Source organism: Peromyscus californicus, unplaced genomic scaffold (genome assembly GCF_007827085.1).
Source record: "Peromyscus californicus insignis strain IS unplaced genomic scaffold, ASM782708v3 Scaffold_6__1_contigs__length_162567912, whole genome shotgun sequence".
NCBI lineage: Eukaryota > Metazoa > Chordata > Mammalia > Rodentia > Cricetidae > Peromyscus > Peromyscus californicus.
Window position 1 is genome coordinate 55094020 of NW_026294584.1, and position 13321 is coordinate 55107340.

General features: G+C 47.5%; 1 protein-coding gene across 1 annotated transcript in view; it reads left to right on the plus strand.

Annotated features, from left to right (window-relative positions):
• Nucleotides 1-13321, plus strand: part of Clcn1 (chloride voltage-gated channel 1) — a 30269-nt gene continuing 16948 nt past the window's right edge. Inside the window, exons 1-8 of the mRNA XM_052722100.1 lie at nt 1-201; nt 3351-3471; nt 3920-4051; nt 4660-4788; nt 4975-5108; nt 6337-6414; nt 7464-7542; nt 12895-13020. Of these exons, the coding sequence (XP_052578060.1) occupies nt 16-201; nt 3351-3471; nt 3920-4051; nt 4660-4788; nt 4975-5108; nt 6337-6414; nt 7464-7542; nt 12895-13020 (985 nt within the window). The 5' untranslated portion in view covers nt 1-15. The remainder of the gene's footprint in view (nt 202-3350; nt 3472-3919; nt 4052-4659; nt 4789-4974; nt 5109-6336; nt 6415-7463; nt 7543-12894; nt 13021-13321) is intronic.

Consider the following 13321-nt stretch of genomic DNA (forward strand, 5'->3'; position numbering starts at 1 on the left):
GTTGGGGGAGGACACATGGAGAGGTCCCAGTCCTACTCCCAGCAGCATGGGGGTGAACAAAGCTGGTGGGGCAGTGCCCCCCAGTACCAGTACATGCCCTTTGAACATTGTACCAGCTATGGACTGCCCTCAGAGAATGGGGGCCTTCAGCACCGGCCCCGAAAGGACATGGGTCCCAGGCACAATGCCCACCCAACACAGGTAAAGTCTGGGTGGGAGGGAAACAGCAGGCAGGTGTCAGCAGGGCCAAGGATTGGTGGGACCTGGGAGTTAGGTGAGAAGGGGGAACGGTGTTCATTTTGAAAATTAAATGGTAAATACGTTCAAAATATGAAAGCCTTTTAAAGATCTGAGCTTAGTGTATTTACTTAAGAATTGCGTGCACTTTCAAATAGCCTTTACTAGCAGAATATTTGAACCGTGTGGGAACCCAGCAGAGCCACGCTAACATGAAGAATGCATGCTTACATGCTTACGTAACCAGAGTGGTTCTTGTAGGAACTGTAAATGCTATGAGGATCTCCTCTACCCTCACCTACATGCAGACAGACTGGGGTTTCTTAACTCAGTGAATGCCCTGTAGAATGCATGCATGCACACACACACACACACACACACACACACACACACTTGCACAAAAGTCAGAAGAAAGGCATTGGGACAAGCGGGGGAAACAAATGATTTATCAATGATCAATGACCAGTATTAAAATGGGCACAGAAATGGTGTCCAATTTTTAAGGGCTTAGAGGTAGAATTCTGGTGGAACATTTACCTAGCTTGTGTGAGTTTCTGGGGTCTTGTTTTTTGGAGTATTGTTATAATTGTGAAAAGGCCAGCAAAATGATTCAGTAAGTAAAAGGTGCTTGCCTCCGAGCCTGACAAACTGAGTTCAATTCCTGGGACCCACATGGTGGAAAGAAAAAACCCACTGCTACAGGTTGTGTTCTCTCTCTCTCTCTCTCTCTCTCTCTCTCTCTCTCTCTCTCTCTCTCTCTCTCTCTCTCTCTCGTGTGCACGCGTGCGCACAAACACACACACACACACATTAATTATAAAACAATTTAAGATTCCTATGAAATGTAAGATACTTAGGAAAGTGCAGAGCTGTGTCCAGAGGCAATTGCCATCCAGGGCTTGGGGATCAGTGGTATATGGACAACTAAGAGAAGAGAAATGGGGATGGGCACAAGACAGGAAAGGTGAAATTGCTTTGGAAGATTTACAAGTCACTATTAATGTAAATAAGTGTGCCTCTTACCTACAAGCATACAGAATGGGACAGAATGGAAAGAGTCTTGAGGGAAAGAGAGCAGACTGCAGAAGGGTGTTGCTGACAGAGTCAGGCTGGGAACCTGGAGGTGGCCTGTGTGGATGGTGTCAGCACAGGGTCGTGAGGATCCGTTCTCTGAGCAGTTGCTAAGGGTAGGTCCCAGAGGTGTGTTGAAGATCAGGACATAAATGTCAAAGCCAGCTCATTCTCACCCTAGTGCCACATTTCTGGAGAAGGCAGGCTGACCACTTGAGCAAAGGTGCAGTTAGGGCATTTTTTTTTTTTTATAAGATTGGGGTTTTTCTGTGTAGCCCTGGCTGTCCTGGAACTCACTCTGTAGACCAGGCTGGCCTTGAACTCACAGAGATCCACCTGCCTCTGCCAACCAAGTGCTGGGATTAAAGGTGTGCACCACCACCATCTGGCTAGTTAGAGCCCTTTCTGGTGACAAGACACTTGGTTAAAAGAACTGATGCTTCGTGTAGGAAAAAAAGGCAAGTTAGTTTGGGAGCAGGGTTTATCCGGATTCCAACCTACTTTGAAAGCAAGCAGGAATGTAATGTTTTCTTTGTCTAATGCTTGTGAGGGAAAAATACAGACTTATACAAAGACTAGGATGGCGTAATGAGCTCCCAGGATTCAACAATCATCAGCATTTTGTCAAGATGGTTCTGTCCCCCATTGCCACCCTCAGCCCTGCACACACTAGAGGACTCTCTACACTTTGCAGACATTCCATCACTTGTACATTTGGGTTTTGATTTCTCGCTCCCCTCTAAACCTGCCATAGTGTGGTGGTTACTGCTGGACCAGCAGAATACATCTGGCTCTTACAGTGTTTCCCCAGCCTGAGTGTTGGAAGAGAGCACGCTGTTTCCTCATTTCTCCCAGTCCACAATTCAGAGTGCTTAGGCAGCCCCAGTAGTTGATCTTCAATGGAAATATTTTCTGGTTTGTTGTGTGTGTTTGTTTTTGAGATGAGATCATACTATGTATCCCTGATTGGCCTGGAACTTTCTATGTAGATCAGACTGGCTTCAAACTCACAAAGTCTCTGCCTCCTGAGTGCTGGGACTGAAAGTGTGCACCACCATGCCCAGCTGGAAGTATTTTTTATCTCTGGGTCATGGGCAGAGTTTGAAGAGAAATGCTGCTTTCCTTGGTCACTAGACTCATGAGCAGGATAATTAGTATGTGCTTGCTCAGGACCAAAACATCAAACTGCTGCTCATATTGTGAAATAAGATCTCTTCTACCCAGGCTCTTCCAGAATGAGCCACATGGCCTGGCCTGACCCTGGCCCCAGAGGATGAGTTGGTATAGGGTGTGTGGGACCAGCATGAAATGATTAGCACTCTTACATCCTTCACAGCACAAATGCTAACAGGGGGGTGGGTCTGCTCCCTTTCACTTGTTGGTAGAACCCAGTTAGGGTACTTTGGGAAGTAGATTAAGTTGCCTCTCTGAGCCCAGTTCCTGTTTGTGTCTACAAGCTCTGGAATGTGAGCAGGATGGACTTTGTACAACTTCAGTAAGGAAGCTGAGTGTCTCCAGGCAGACAAGCATACCAAGGCAAAATGCAAGCGGCCACCATCTGGCCCCGTAAAAACAGAGTCCATTGCTAACTAGGTTAGTACAGCCTCTCTGTGTCTAATTTGGGATCCTGAGGTGGGAAGTCAAATGCAGAGGTACCAGGAAAATATAGAGACATGAGGAACACAGGGTGACACATGAAATGCCTATGTGATATGGATGTATGATTTCTGCACAATCCTTAGTACCTTCACTTCTAAGAATAAGTTAACTTCCTTGATAAAGCTACTGTGGATCAAGATGTGCCTGGTTTGGGGGAAAATGGTGGAACAGAAGCAGGGTTGAACAAAAAATGGAAAACAGACATGTGTGAACAGACAGTAAAGATGTGAGATGGGATGACCTTAAAGTACCCTACAGCAGCCTTCAGTGTCCAGATTCAAAACCTGTTCCCTCTTCTCTGCAAATCTAAGTCTACATGATGTCTTCTGTATTCTTTCTGACTCTTCAACGAGATAGACACTGACCATTCTTCACCCATACAGATATATGGCCATCACAAAGAGAAATATTCATGTAAGGAACAAGACAGGGGAATGCCCAAGAAGACGGGCTCCAGTTCTACCGTGGACACCTTGGATGAGGACCACTATTCTAAATGTCAAGGTGATGGGGACTGAGAATTAAAGGAATCTGGAGTAGGAGGTACAGGGTTGAGAGAGTAACTTGGATGTCTCATCACACATCTCCCAACACACACACACACACACACACACACACACACACACACACACACACACACACACACAACAAACCTGTCACACACCAAAGCCCTCTTCTGAGTAAGCAAAAGACATCTCCCCTCCACCTCCTTAGTACTTTGCCTTGTTTCTTCTTTCCCAATGGAAAGAAGTGAGTTTTGCATAGAAATTCATGTATTCGCAGAGAGTATGGTTGTAGTACTTCCCGGCAGGATGGGCACACCAACTGGCAGAGGTGTGAAGAGATGCCCAGTGACTCATACACAGGCGCTCCCATCTCCACTCCTCAGCCTGCCCCTCAAGAAATGACTAGAGAGCTGTTTTCCCCCTTGTTGACCCTTCCCTCTTCCTAGATTGTGTCCACCGCCTGGGACGCGTGGTCAGAAGGAAGCTGGGGGAAGACTGGATCTTTCTTGTGCTCCTGGGCCTACTGATGGCTCTAGTCAGCTGGTGCATGGACTATGTTAGTGCCAAGAGCCTTCAGGGTAGGTTCTCCCTGGACTGCTGCCCTCTACCTTCTCCACACTGAAACTGTTTCTGAGCTCTTGTCTCGGGTAGCCCAGGTGTGTTTGGGCTGAGCATGTTGCATGGGTGGTCAGGTATGACTCTGACTCCAGATAAAACTAAACTAATTGGAAACCAGATCACCACCTAGGCCTTTCCTGCCAGCTGCCACCCAAACTATAAGTGCCCCTTAGACAGGCTGACTGACTTGGGCAGCTTTCCCAGGGTCCCTCCTAGTTTCATCACTGAAATTTCCAAGTCCCAGGAGTCCCTTTCAGTTGTCAGTGGTCACCCTCTGGCCTATAGCCAGGTGCTACAGCCTCTTACTCAACAGTGGCATGCACCACAGCCACCACATAGATACCTCTGCCAGAGGGAACTTTGGACAGATAGCCACCTCCCTCAACTCAGAGTTCCTACTGTACAGTGAAAGGAATGCCCTGGGGCCAGGCATATAAGATGCCCAGGGCATGAGAGCAAGCTGGCATGCTATCTGGTGGTGTGAGTGTGAGGGTGGTGGTGAGATGGTCCCGCTGTCAACCTTTCCTAGACCCTGACTGTCCCAGGCTTTGTGCTCATGTCCCTGCAGCCTACAAGTGGACCTATGCCCAGATGCAGCCCAGCCTTCCTCTGCAGTACCTGGCCTGGGTCACCTTCCCACTTATCCTCATCCTCTTCAGTGCCCTCTTTTGCCAACTCATCTCTCCCCAGGCTGTGGGTGAGTGCTTTCTATAAGATGATGCAGTCTGGTTTCTTACAGACTTCCCACTCTGAACTCCCTCCACCCTCCAGACTCCTTTGAGGCCTCACCACAGTTATCTCCTTCTCCAGTTCTGCTTTCCTCTCCCATTTAAACTCTAGCTCAAACCTGTACATTATCCTTTTTTTTTTTAAACACTTTTAGGTTCTGGAATCCCTGAGATGAAGACAATTCTTCGTGGTGTTGTCTTGAAGGAGTACCTCACACTCAAGGCCTTTGTAGCCAAGGTGGTGGCCTTGACAGCTGGGCTGGGCAGTGGCATCCCTGTGGGGAAGGAGGTAGGTCTGCATAGCTGAGCGAAGGGCTGACAGAGCTGACTGGACTCAGCCAGGGCCAAAAGGCAGTAACAAAGGGGAAGCCTTGGACGTTCCTCACCCTCATTCCTTACCCTGTCGTTGGTGACAGACTGTTAAAGTTGGGGAGACCTTACAGCAGCCCCTCAGTCTGGACATAAGTATGGGTTGGGACTGGAAAACTCTGCTGGGAAAAGGGATGTTGCTCTGTGCCTTGTGGGATGCTAGCATTATCCCTGGCTTCTAACTATAGATGCTGGTAGCAGGTCCCAATTATGACAACCAGAACGTCTCTACAAAATGTCTGTCCTCTACATAATCTGAACCAATCTCCTTGTCCAATTTATTTTTCATTTATTTATTGCCTATTTTTGTTTGGTGTTTAGTTGTTTGCTTGTTTGAAATAGTCTCATCCTGTAGCTCAGGCTCACTGGAAACTTAAATGTATTCCAGGCTAGCCTCATCAGCACAGTCTTTGGTTTCCCCTTATTTTGACATGAGAAAACTGAGACCTAGAATGAGACTTCTTTCTTCAAGGTGACAGCTAGGCTTCTTAAACTCCAGCCTTGTGTGCACACTTGCCCTCTAGCATCAAATTCCGCACAGCAGCCAAAGCATCTTTCAAAACGGAACAGAACTGGACACCTCTGCCCTCTACTCAATATTGTCTCATGAGCCTTCCATATCACTTAATATAAGTTCTGCACTCCTCCCAACAGCTGACTAGCCCCAGGCTGATCCACCTCTTCCTGTCTGTCTGGGTCTTCAGCCTCACCACCTGCCTGCTTCCCTGTGCTTGGATGACAAGGCTTTTCCCATATGTCCACCATGTCACGCTTGTCCCAGTCAGGACCCCTGCGTTTGCTGTTCCCTTTGCCAAGAACACTCGCCCTCTGACGCCCATGAGACTCCCTCATGTAATTATCACTCAAGGCGCTAACCCAGGTGGTGACTGGCCAGGGGAGGACACCTTCTTCTCCCCACCCTACCTCTTTTGCCTTACTCCTCTTGGTTGGCTTCCTAGCCCTAGCATTATCTGAAAACACACTGATTCATCATCTCTTCCTCTCTGGGATGAGGCTCCTTGAGGGCAGAGCTCTTATCTGGCTTCTCTCTTTCACCTAGCCCAGGGCCTGGAGCAGGAAATTCAACGGAGGGAGTCTCCGTGCTTCTCCTCCATCCCTGATCCCTGGTTCCCCCCGTTCTCTTCCAGGGTCCCTTTGTTCACATTGCCAGCATCTGCGCTGCTGTCCTGAGCAAGTTTATGTCCGTGTTCTGTGGTGTCTACGAGGTGAGGGTGAGGCGGGGTACCGCACAGCAGGGCCTGGTTGGTAGAAGGAGGCCCTCAAATGTGTGCGGAGAGCAGGGGAGGGTTGCCTGCTCTGGGCTGGCCTTGGCGGCATCTCACTAACCCACGCTCCAGTTCTCCATGTCCGTGCCTGCTGATCCTAGCCATAGCATCCCCTCCGTCCAGCTTCTGTCTGTCTTCCTAGTGTCTAGCCCTTCCTGACCTGTGCCCTCTATGGCGACCTGAGCCAGGCCCGCCCCGTGTCACCCTCGTCCCCACATGGACTGGGTCAGTCCCTCTCCACGTTCCCTCCTGTGCCGCCCCGCCCGTCTATAGTTCCTGACACGCGCCCACGCTGGTTTACATACTGCCCGTCTGTCCCACCTGCCTTGCCCGTCGTGCTTCTCTGTTGCAGACCGTGCCTGGGCAGCTTGATCTCCTGGTGCCAGCCTGTGCAGTGGGCGTGGGATGCTGCTTTGCAGCCCCTGTTGGAGGCAAGTTTCACTTCCTCCCTCCCTGGGTTGCCTGAGCCAGACTCGGAGGGGCGGGTGGGTGTCGGCTGTAGCTTTTGGGTAGAGGGGCCAGTGAAGGGACTGATGGGTGGGCATCCAGGGAGTGACTGGATCGTTGCCTGTGGTCTTTAGGGACCCACGCCTTTCTGCTACAGAGCCGAGTGTTCTTTTGACACCGCTGCTCTCTCCTGCAGGCGTTTCTACTACCTTTCTATCGGAGTGAAGTCCTGGCCTGCCTCTTGCTGCTTATCCGCGGCCCCTCTTTGTTCGGCCATTATCTGTTCCTTTGCCTGCCTGATGTCTATTTACTTAACATTTTCCTTAGTTTGTTTTCAGTTGTTGGCCTTGAGTGTAGGAGGTCACTTCTTGGTTGCCAAACTCATTGAGTTTCTCCTGGCCTGGGAACCACAGGGATGATGGGACCATGTTCATTCCTGTGATGTAGGCCTCTCATTCTTCTTTGTTTCCCATCTCTCTGCCCTGCCCTTCCCCCTCCTACCTGTCTGTCTGTCTGTCCATCTGTCTGTCTCTCCCTAGTAGCAGCCATACTATTACACTGACATCCTGACAGTGGGCTGTGCCGTGGGGGTCGGCTGCTGTTTTGGAACACCACTTGGAGGCAAGTCTGTCCCATCCCCAGTGCATGGGCCCATTTGCCTTGTCTTGCTCAACAGCTAGTTCTCGTCAGCTTCACCAAGAGCTTGGACTAACTGTTTCCACTATAAAAAGAACAGCTACTCTTAGGTAGCATGTGCCTCGAGCCTCTAATTATTTTACATAGATTCCCACCTAACACTGTGAGTGCGGGTTGATAGAACTGCATTACAGAAAGACCAGTGACTGGAGGAGACATGTTGGTAGCACCTACAGAGCCAGAGATTAGACCCCCAGCAGCTCCCCTGGCCCCACTTACGCTAAAGCCTTTTTGTGTTGCCAGTACCTTTGCCTGACACAGGCTGTTCTGTAGCAGGAGATTTTCTGTACTTCCTTCTCCAGGGGAAAACTTACCTCTTGTTGTGTTTTATTAACGACACTAGGGTTTTGGTAGACTGTGATAGATTAATGGTGAACTTCAGAATGAGAAGTACTTACGGGAGCTTTAAAGAAAGTTGTTTCTTGATATGCCAGCAATTTACAAGTGGGTGTAGCTCTTTCTATCCATTTAAGGAGAATAGTGATGTTATCATGGGTTGTGTGTGTGTGTGTGTGTGTGTGTGTGTGTGTGTGTGTGTAAGTTAATTCTTTATCCTGCCGCATGGCTCAATTTTTTTTATTATTATTAAGACATTTTCTATTCATTTTACATACCAATCACAGATCCTCCTCTCCTCGCTCCTCCCACCCCCAGTCTTCCCCCCCTACCCCCCCTGCAACCTACCCTGAGTTCCCACTTCCTTTTATCATGGGTTATTAATGACAGGACTTAGTCACAAAAGGAAAACCTGTTATTTCCTTGTCAGAAATAGCTGTGGCTATGTTAACAGGGCAGGGATTATATGGCTCTTTCACTGAAATCACTGATGATGAAATTCCATGTTGATAACTGAAGAAATACGGTTATAGGAAGGGTGTATGCTTTTTAAACAACCAGCTGCTAGAAGGCTCTTTTCAATGATGAAATGGCAATTAGTCTTTTTTTCATAGATGAGTTTTCCAGGTATCTGAAATGGCTTGCCTCAGAAATGGTGTATGGGTGAGAGTTCAGAAATGGTGCTTTACTGAAAGCACATCCCATATCCCTGTTCTCACACGGTGGAAGCATGCAGCATAAGGAGATCCAGGACGAGTGTGCATCCCTGGCATCCCATTTGCACTTCCATTGTCAGCTCTGGTCATTAAAGTCATTAGCCTCTGCCAGTGAATGGTAGTGTGTTTGCGTTTCTGCACATCAGACGTTCGCGCCTGTGTTTACACACACACTGCCTTTATTTACCCTCTAGCCTTCCAAATCAAAGAAGAATTTGTGGTTGTTTTGGTTTTGTTAGAAACATTTTAAAGTGAAGAGAACCTGCCTTCTCTTCCGGAGACTACAGCTTATATGAGGAGTCAAAAGGTTCTTTCTGGCCTTGTGACAAGGATGGGAATCTCACCTTAGGAAAGGTACAGTAATGCATTGTTCTTGACGCAAGAAATTGTTAAGCACTTGCAAGTAAAGGGGCTATCCTTGGGCTGTTTGCATTATGCTGCAAATGACAAACCTGTCTGCAGGTGGCAGTGCTTGATTCTTTTTTATGAATATAGAATAACTGAAAGAAAAAAAATGTAGTTTTGAGATCTTTTACTCACAACACAGGCAACTCCTAATTCCTTATACTGATAGAAGGAATATAATTTGGCATCCTGTCGAAACAACCAAAGCCCTTTTGCTTCCATTGTGTGCCAGGTAGTGGGATTGGTGCTGCACTCTCAAGGGGCTCAGGGAGGCAGACCCTGAGATCATCACAGGCAATTAATGACCCTGTGGCATTCCTAGGCAAAGTGCAATGAACCGTCAAGGCAGCCTGGGGAGACTGTGAAGCTTTATGAAAGAGACAGTGTTTGTCATGGGCGTAATTAGTAAGTAGGAGCCTGCAAGGAGGAAAGGAAATTCCAAACAGAATGGACAGGATCCAAAGTCAATATCTGCCCTTACAGTAATGAGTAGTACTAGGGAGAATGGGAAAGTATAATAGGAAGTGACTCAGAACAGATAAGTGGGGCTGAATCATGAAGGTCTGCAGAAGTCATGCAGAATAATACAGGTTTTACCCTCTAGGGTAGTATTTGCCCAAATATGTTTTACAGAGCACAATTCTTCTTGGTGAAAAACCATTGCAAGTTCCAATTGGTTAGAAAATGTATGATTAAAGGGGAATAAATAAGTAGTTAAAAACTATTGAACTGGAAAGGTGATGAAAACATCTGAGATATTGGGATGCATTGGGAACACCCACGGTAGCTGCAAACAGCCCTTCCCACCAAGCCCCCTTCGCAGAGAACATGTCATGGGACTTGTGTCATCTCATGGAACTGACTTTGTGTGGTATTGTCGTGGGTGAAGTGAAACCATGGAAGGATTTAAAACAAGGAAGTGACATGGTTAGCTCGGCCTGCCCATCCAATCCCCTTGGCACATGTGTGCAGGATAGAACTGGTTGTGGATTAACAGGATTGATCTAAGATTAACAAGAAGACTATTGTCATCGTCCTGATGCTGGATGATGACAGACAGAACTGGGCAGCAAAGGAGGTAGAGGAGGGGCCGAGAAACTCAAGTGATATCAAGTCAAATTGATGCTGCTTGGTGGCTTATTTTATGTGAAGATAGGAGACAGAGTTCGGTGCCAACACCCGTGCTCACAACACTGAAAATGCAGCAGATAGTGGCATTAGTGACTATGGAAGAGGGCACAGGAAGCAAACTCGGTCTGGAGGGGAGTGAACCAATTTTACTTAGAGGATATTGAGTTTAAAGTTCCTATGGCATGGCCAAATAGTATAAAGCAGGCAGCTAGGTTGATGAGTCTACAATCCAGGAACTGAGCTGAATCTAATCAGTAGCCTGTGTCCATGGTTGATGCTACAGGCATAAGTGAAATTGAGAAGGAAATTATGTCAGGAAGTAGCAGGAGAGGGAGACCAAGAGCAATGCCTTCACTGGACAGAGGCATGGGAACCAGAAGAGAAATTAGAGAAGGAACGCAGAATGGAAGAAGAGAACAACATGCCAGACCTAAGACACCAGAGTTTCTAGCAGCTGTTCATGTTTTTAAAGCTCTCTTTTCTTTTAGCAGCACATCTTATGCTTGTCTCAGGTAATATGAAAGTTGGTTCTCACTCCTGATCACACTGTGACAAACTGTTAGAGAAAAGCCTCCCAGGTCTGTATTATGGGGAGGAAATGCTTGTAACATATAAGTTGGATAATTGCTCCCAGGCAAAGTAAAGCTGGTTTTACTTTTATTATGGCAAGGCAAAGAAGAGAGACCCACCTGATTCCCACTACGGACTTCTCCCCCTTAGGATTTGAAGAGCAAGGCAGAAAGAGTGGCTGGCATAGCTCTGCATCACTTGGCTCCGTTCTTTCTGTTTGTTTGTTTATTTATTTATTTAGGTTTTTTGAGACAGGGTTTCTCTGTGTGATGCTGGATGTGCTAGAACCTGCTTTATAGACCAGACTGGCCTTGAACTCACAAAGATCCTCCTGCTTCTGCCTCCCAAGTGCTGGAATTAAAGGTGTGTGCCACCACTGTCTGGCATGATTTACTCATTTTTTTTATGTGACTTGGTGCTTTTCCTGCATGTATATCTGTGTGAGGGTGTCAGATCCCCTGGAACTAGAGTTATAGACAGTTGTGAGCTGCCATGGGTCCTGGGAATTGAACCTGGGTCCTCTGAAAGAAGAGCCAGTGCTCTTAACTGCTGAGCAATCTCTCCAGCACCCTTGGCTCCATTCTTCGAAATTCTCTTGCTGTGTTCTTTCTTTCTCCATATCCTCTCCTCTCCTGCCCATCCCAGTATAGGCATTGAGCCCCAAGTGGGTGCTCACCACTGTGCCAGGGCTTAGTTTCCAAGGAACCTCCAATCCCAGGAAAACTCAGCAATGTGGACAAACAGCTAGATCTAAAAGTGGAAAATAGAATAACCCAAAATACCAAGATGAGACATACCAGGATGAGAAATGGATGGTTTCTACTTGACAAGGAAGTTTGGGGATGGCTTTTCAAGGAGACATTGGGAAAATCTTCTGCCAAAACACAGCTTTGGCTCCAGGAGACAGTAGCACCCAGCAACCATCTCCTTGGTACATAGACTCAATGTGACTTAATCATGTTCCCCTGCAAAAAGGATAGTGGAGGTCATGAGGGATTTGAGAGATGTGGCTTTTGAATACAGGATGGGAAGAAGAGAATTCCTATTATGTGAACTGCTGTCTGAAGAGGGAGGGAATGGCCAGCCTTGAACAGACCAACAATTTACACCGTGGAAAAAAGAAAAAGACAAAGTTTGCCTCGTTCATTTTTTTTTTTTTTACCTCTTAGGCTGGTCCTCATCCCCCTCTATCTCAGTTCTCTGTCCTCCTGTTTGCTATGGATGAGGCTTAGTCAAGCTTTAGTCATGTTATTGATGACCTAATCAAAGATCAACTCCCTTGCCCTAAAGCTTACAGATTCTCTTCTTTGTTGTTTCCAATGGTGCGTTCTTGGCTTCATAGGCATTGCTTCCTTTGGCTCAGTACTCCTCATGTGTATGCTCCATTCCCTCCTCCTCCCTCTCCTCTGAGCATCTCCTCTCAGAACAAGAACTAGTGACCGATAGCCAGCTCTCATTTTATCTCCCTCACCTTTCTAAGCATTGTAGTTTACCTTCTTCTCACCTTGGCTGTCCTCCTGGCTTAGATCCTTGGGGGTCACATTTCGTAAGTATCATCATCATTATCAGGGTGGCTCTGCTTTCTCTTCCTGGAGTATTGAATCCTGTAGGCTTTCATAAGGCCCTATCCTATTTTTCTTATTTCTCATAAACTAGGCCTAAAATATAGGAAGCCGTGGGGAGATAAGGGGGTGTTGAGGAATATGCAAATCCTGAGCTCCCTTTGGCAATGGCACTGACCACCGCCTGCTCTGGAACCTTCTTCCGTTTTTAATATTTCTACAGAACTGTCCATAAATCTCCATGGATATTTGATAGTTGCGAAGCCCATTTAGTCCTTTACTTTAAGTGCACAAATACTTGAGCCTGAAGTTCAGGGAGTTAAGAGCCTATCCGTTTCCTATCGGCTCTGTATCTCATTGGTCCACATTCCTGGTCTGGGCTGGGGGTGGGGATGGGGGGCTTCCATAGGTATGTATGTGGTTTATTACAAAGAACAAGAAGAAAGCATCACTTCCCACCGGCCCTTCCCAGACTCGCAGTTAAGGTGAAGCGCCTGGGATCCCAGCAGTGGGAGGTGTGGGAGTGTCTGCACCTGACCTGCTTCCCTGCCCCACAGGAGTGCTGTTCAGCATCGAGGTCACCTCCACCTACTTTGCTGTTCGGAATTACTGGCGAGGATTCTTTGCAGCCACATTCAGTGCCTTTGTGTTCCGTGTCTTGGCGGTGTGGAACAAGGATGCTGGTAACCGGAGGTCCCGGGGGAGGTGGTGTGGAATAGGGATGGTGGTGAAGTGGCAGGAGGTATGACTGGAGCGCATCAGAAAAGGAATGGGTGGTGTCCTTTGGGAAGCCAGACCAAGGCTCGGGGTATAGGGGAGGATTAGATCATGGCGTAGAAAGTGTAACCACGGAGAGATGCTAGTAGGGAAAAGGAAATTAAATGAAAGAGAAGAGGCTGGGATTGAAGGAAGGGAAGACACTTGAACATGACTTCTCTCGCCCTACCTGTGGCTTTCTGTGAGTTCCCACCATAACGCTTGCCT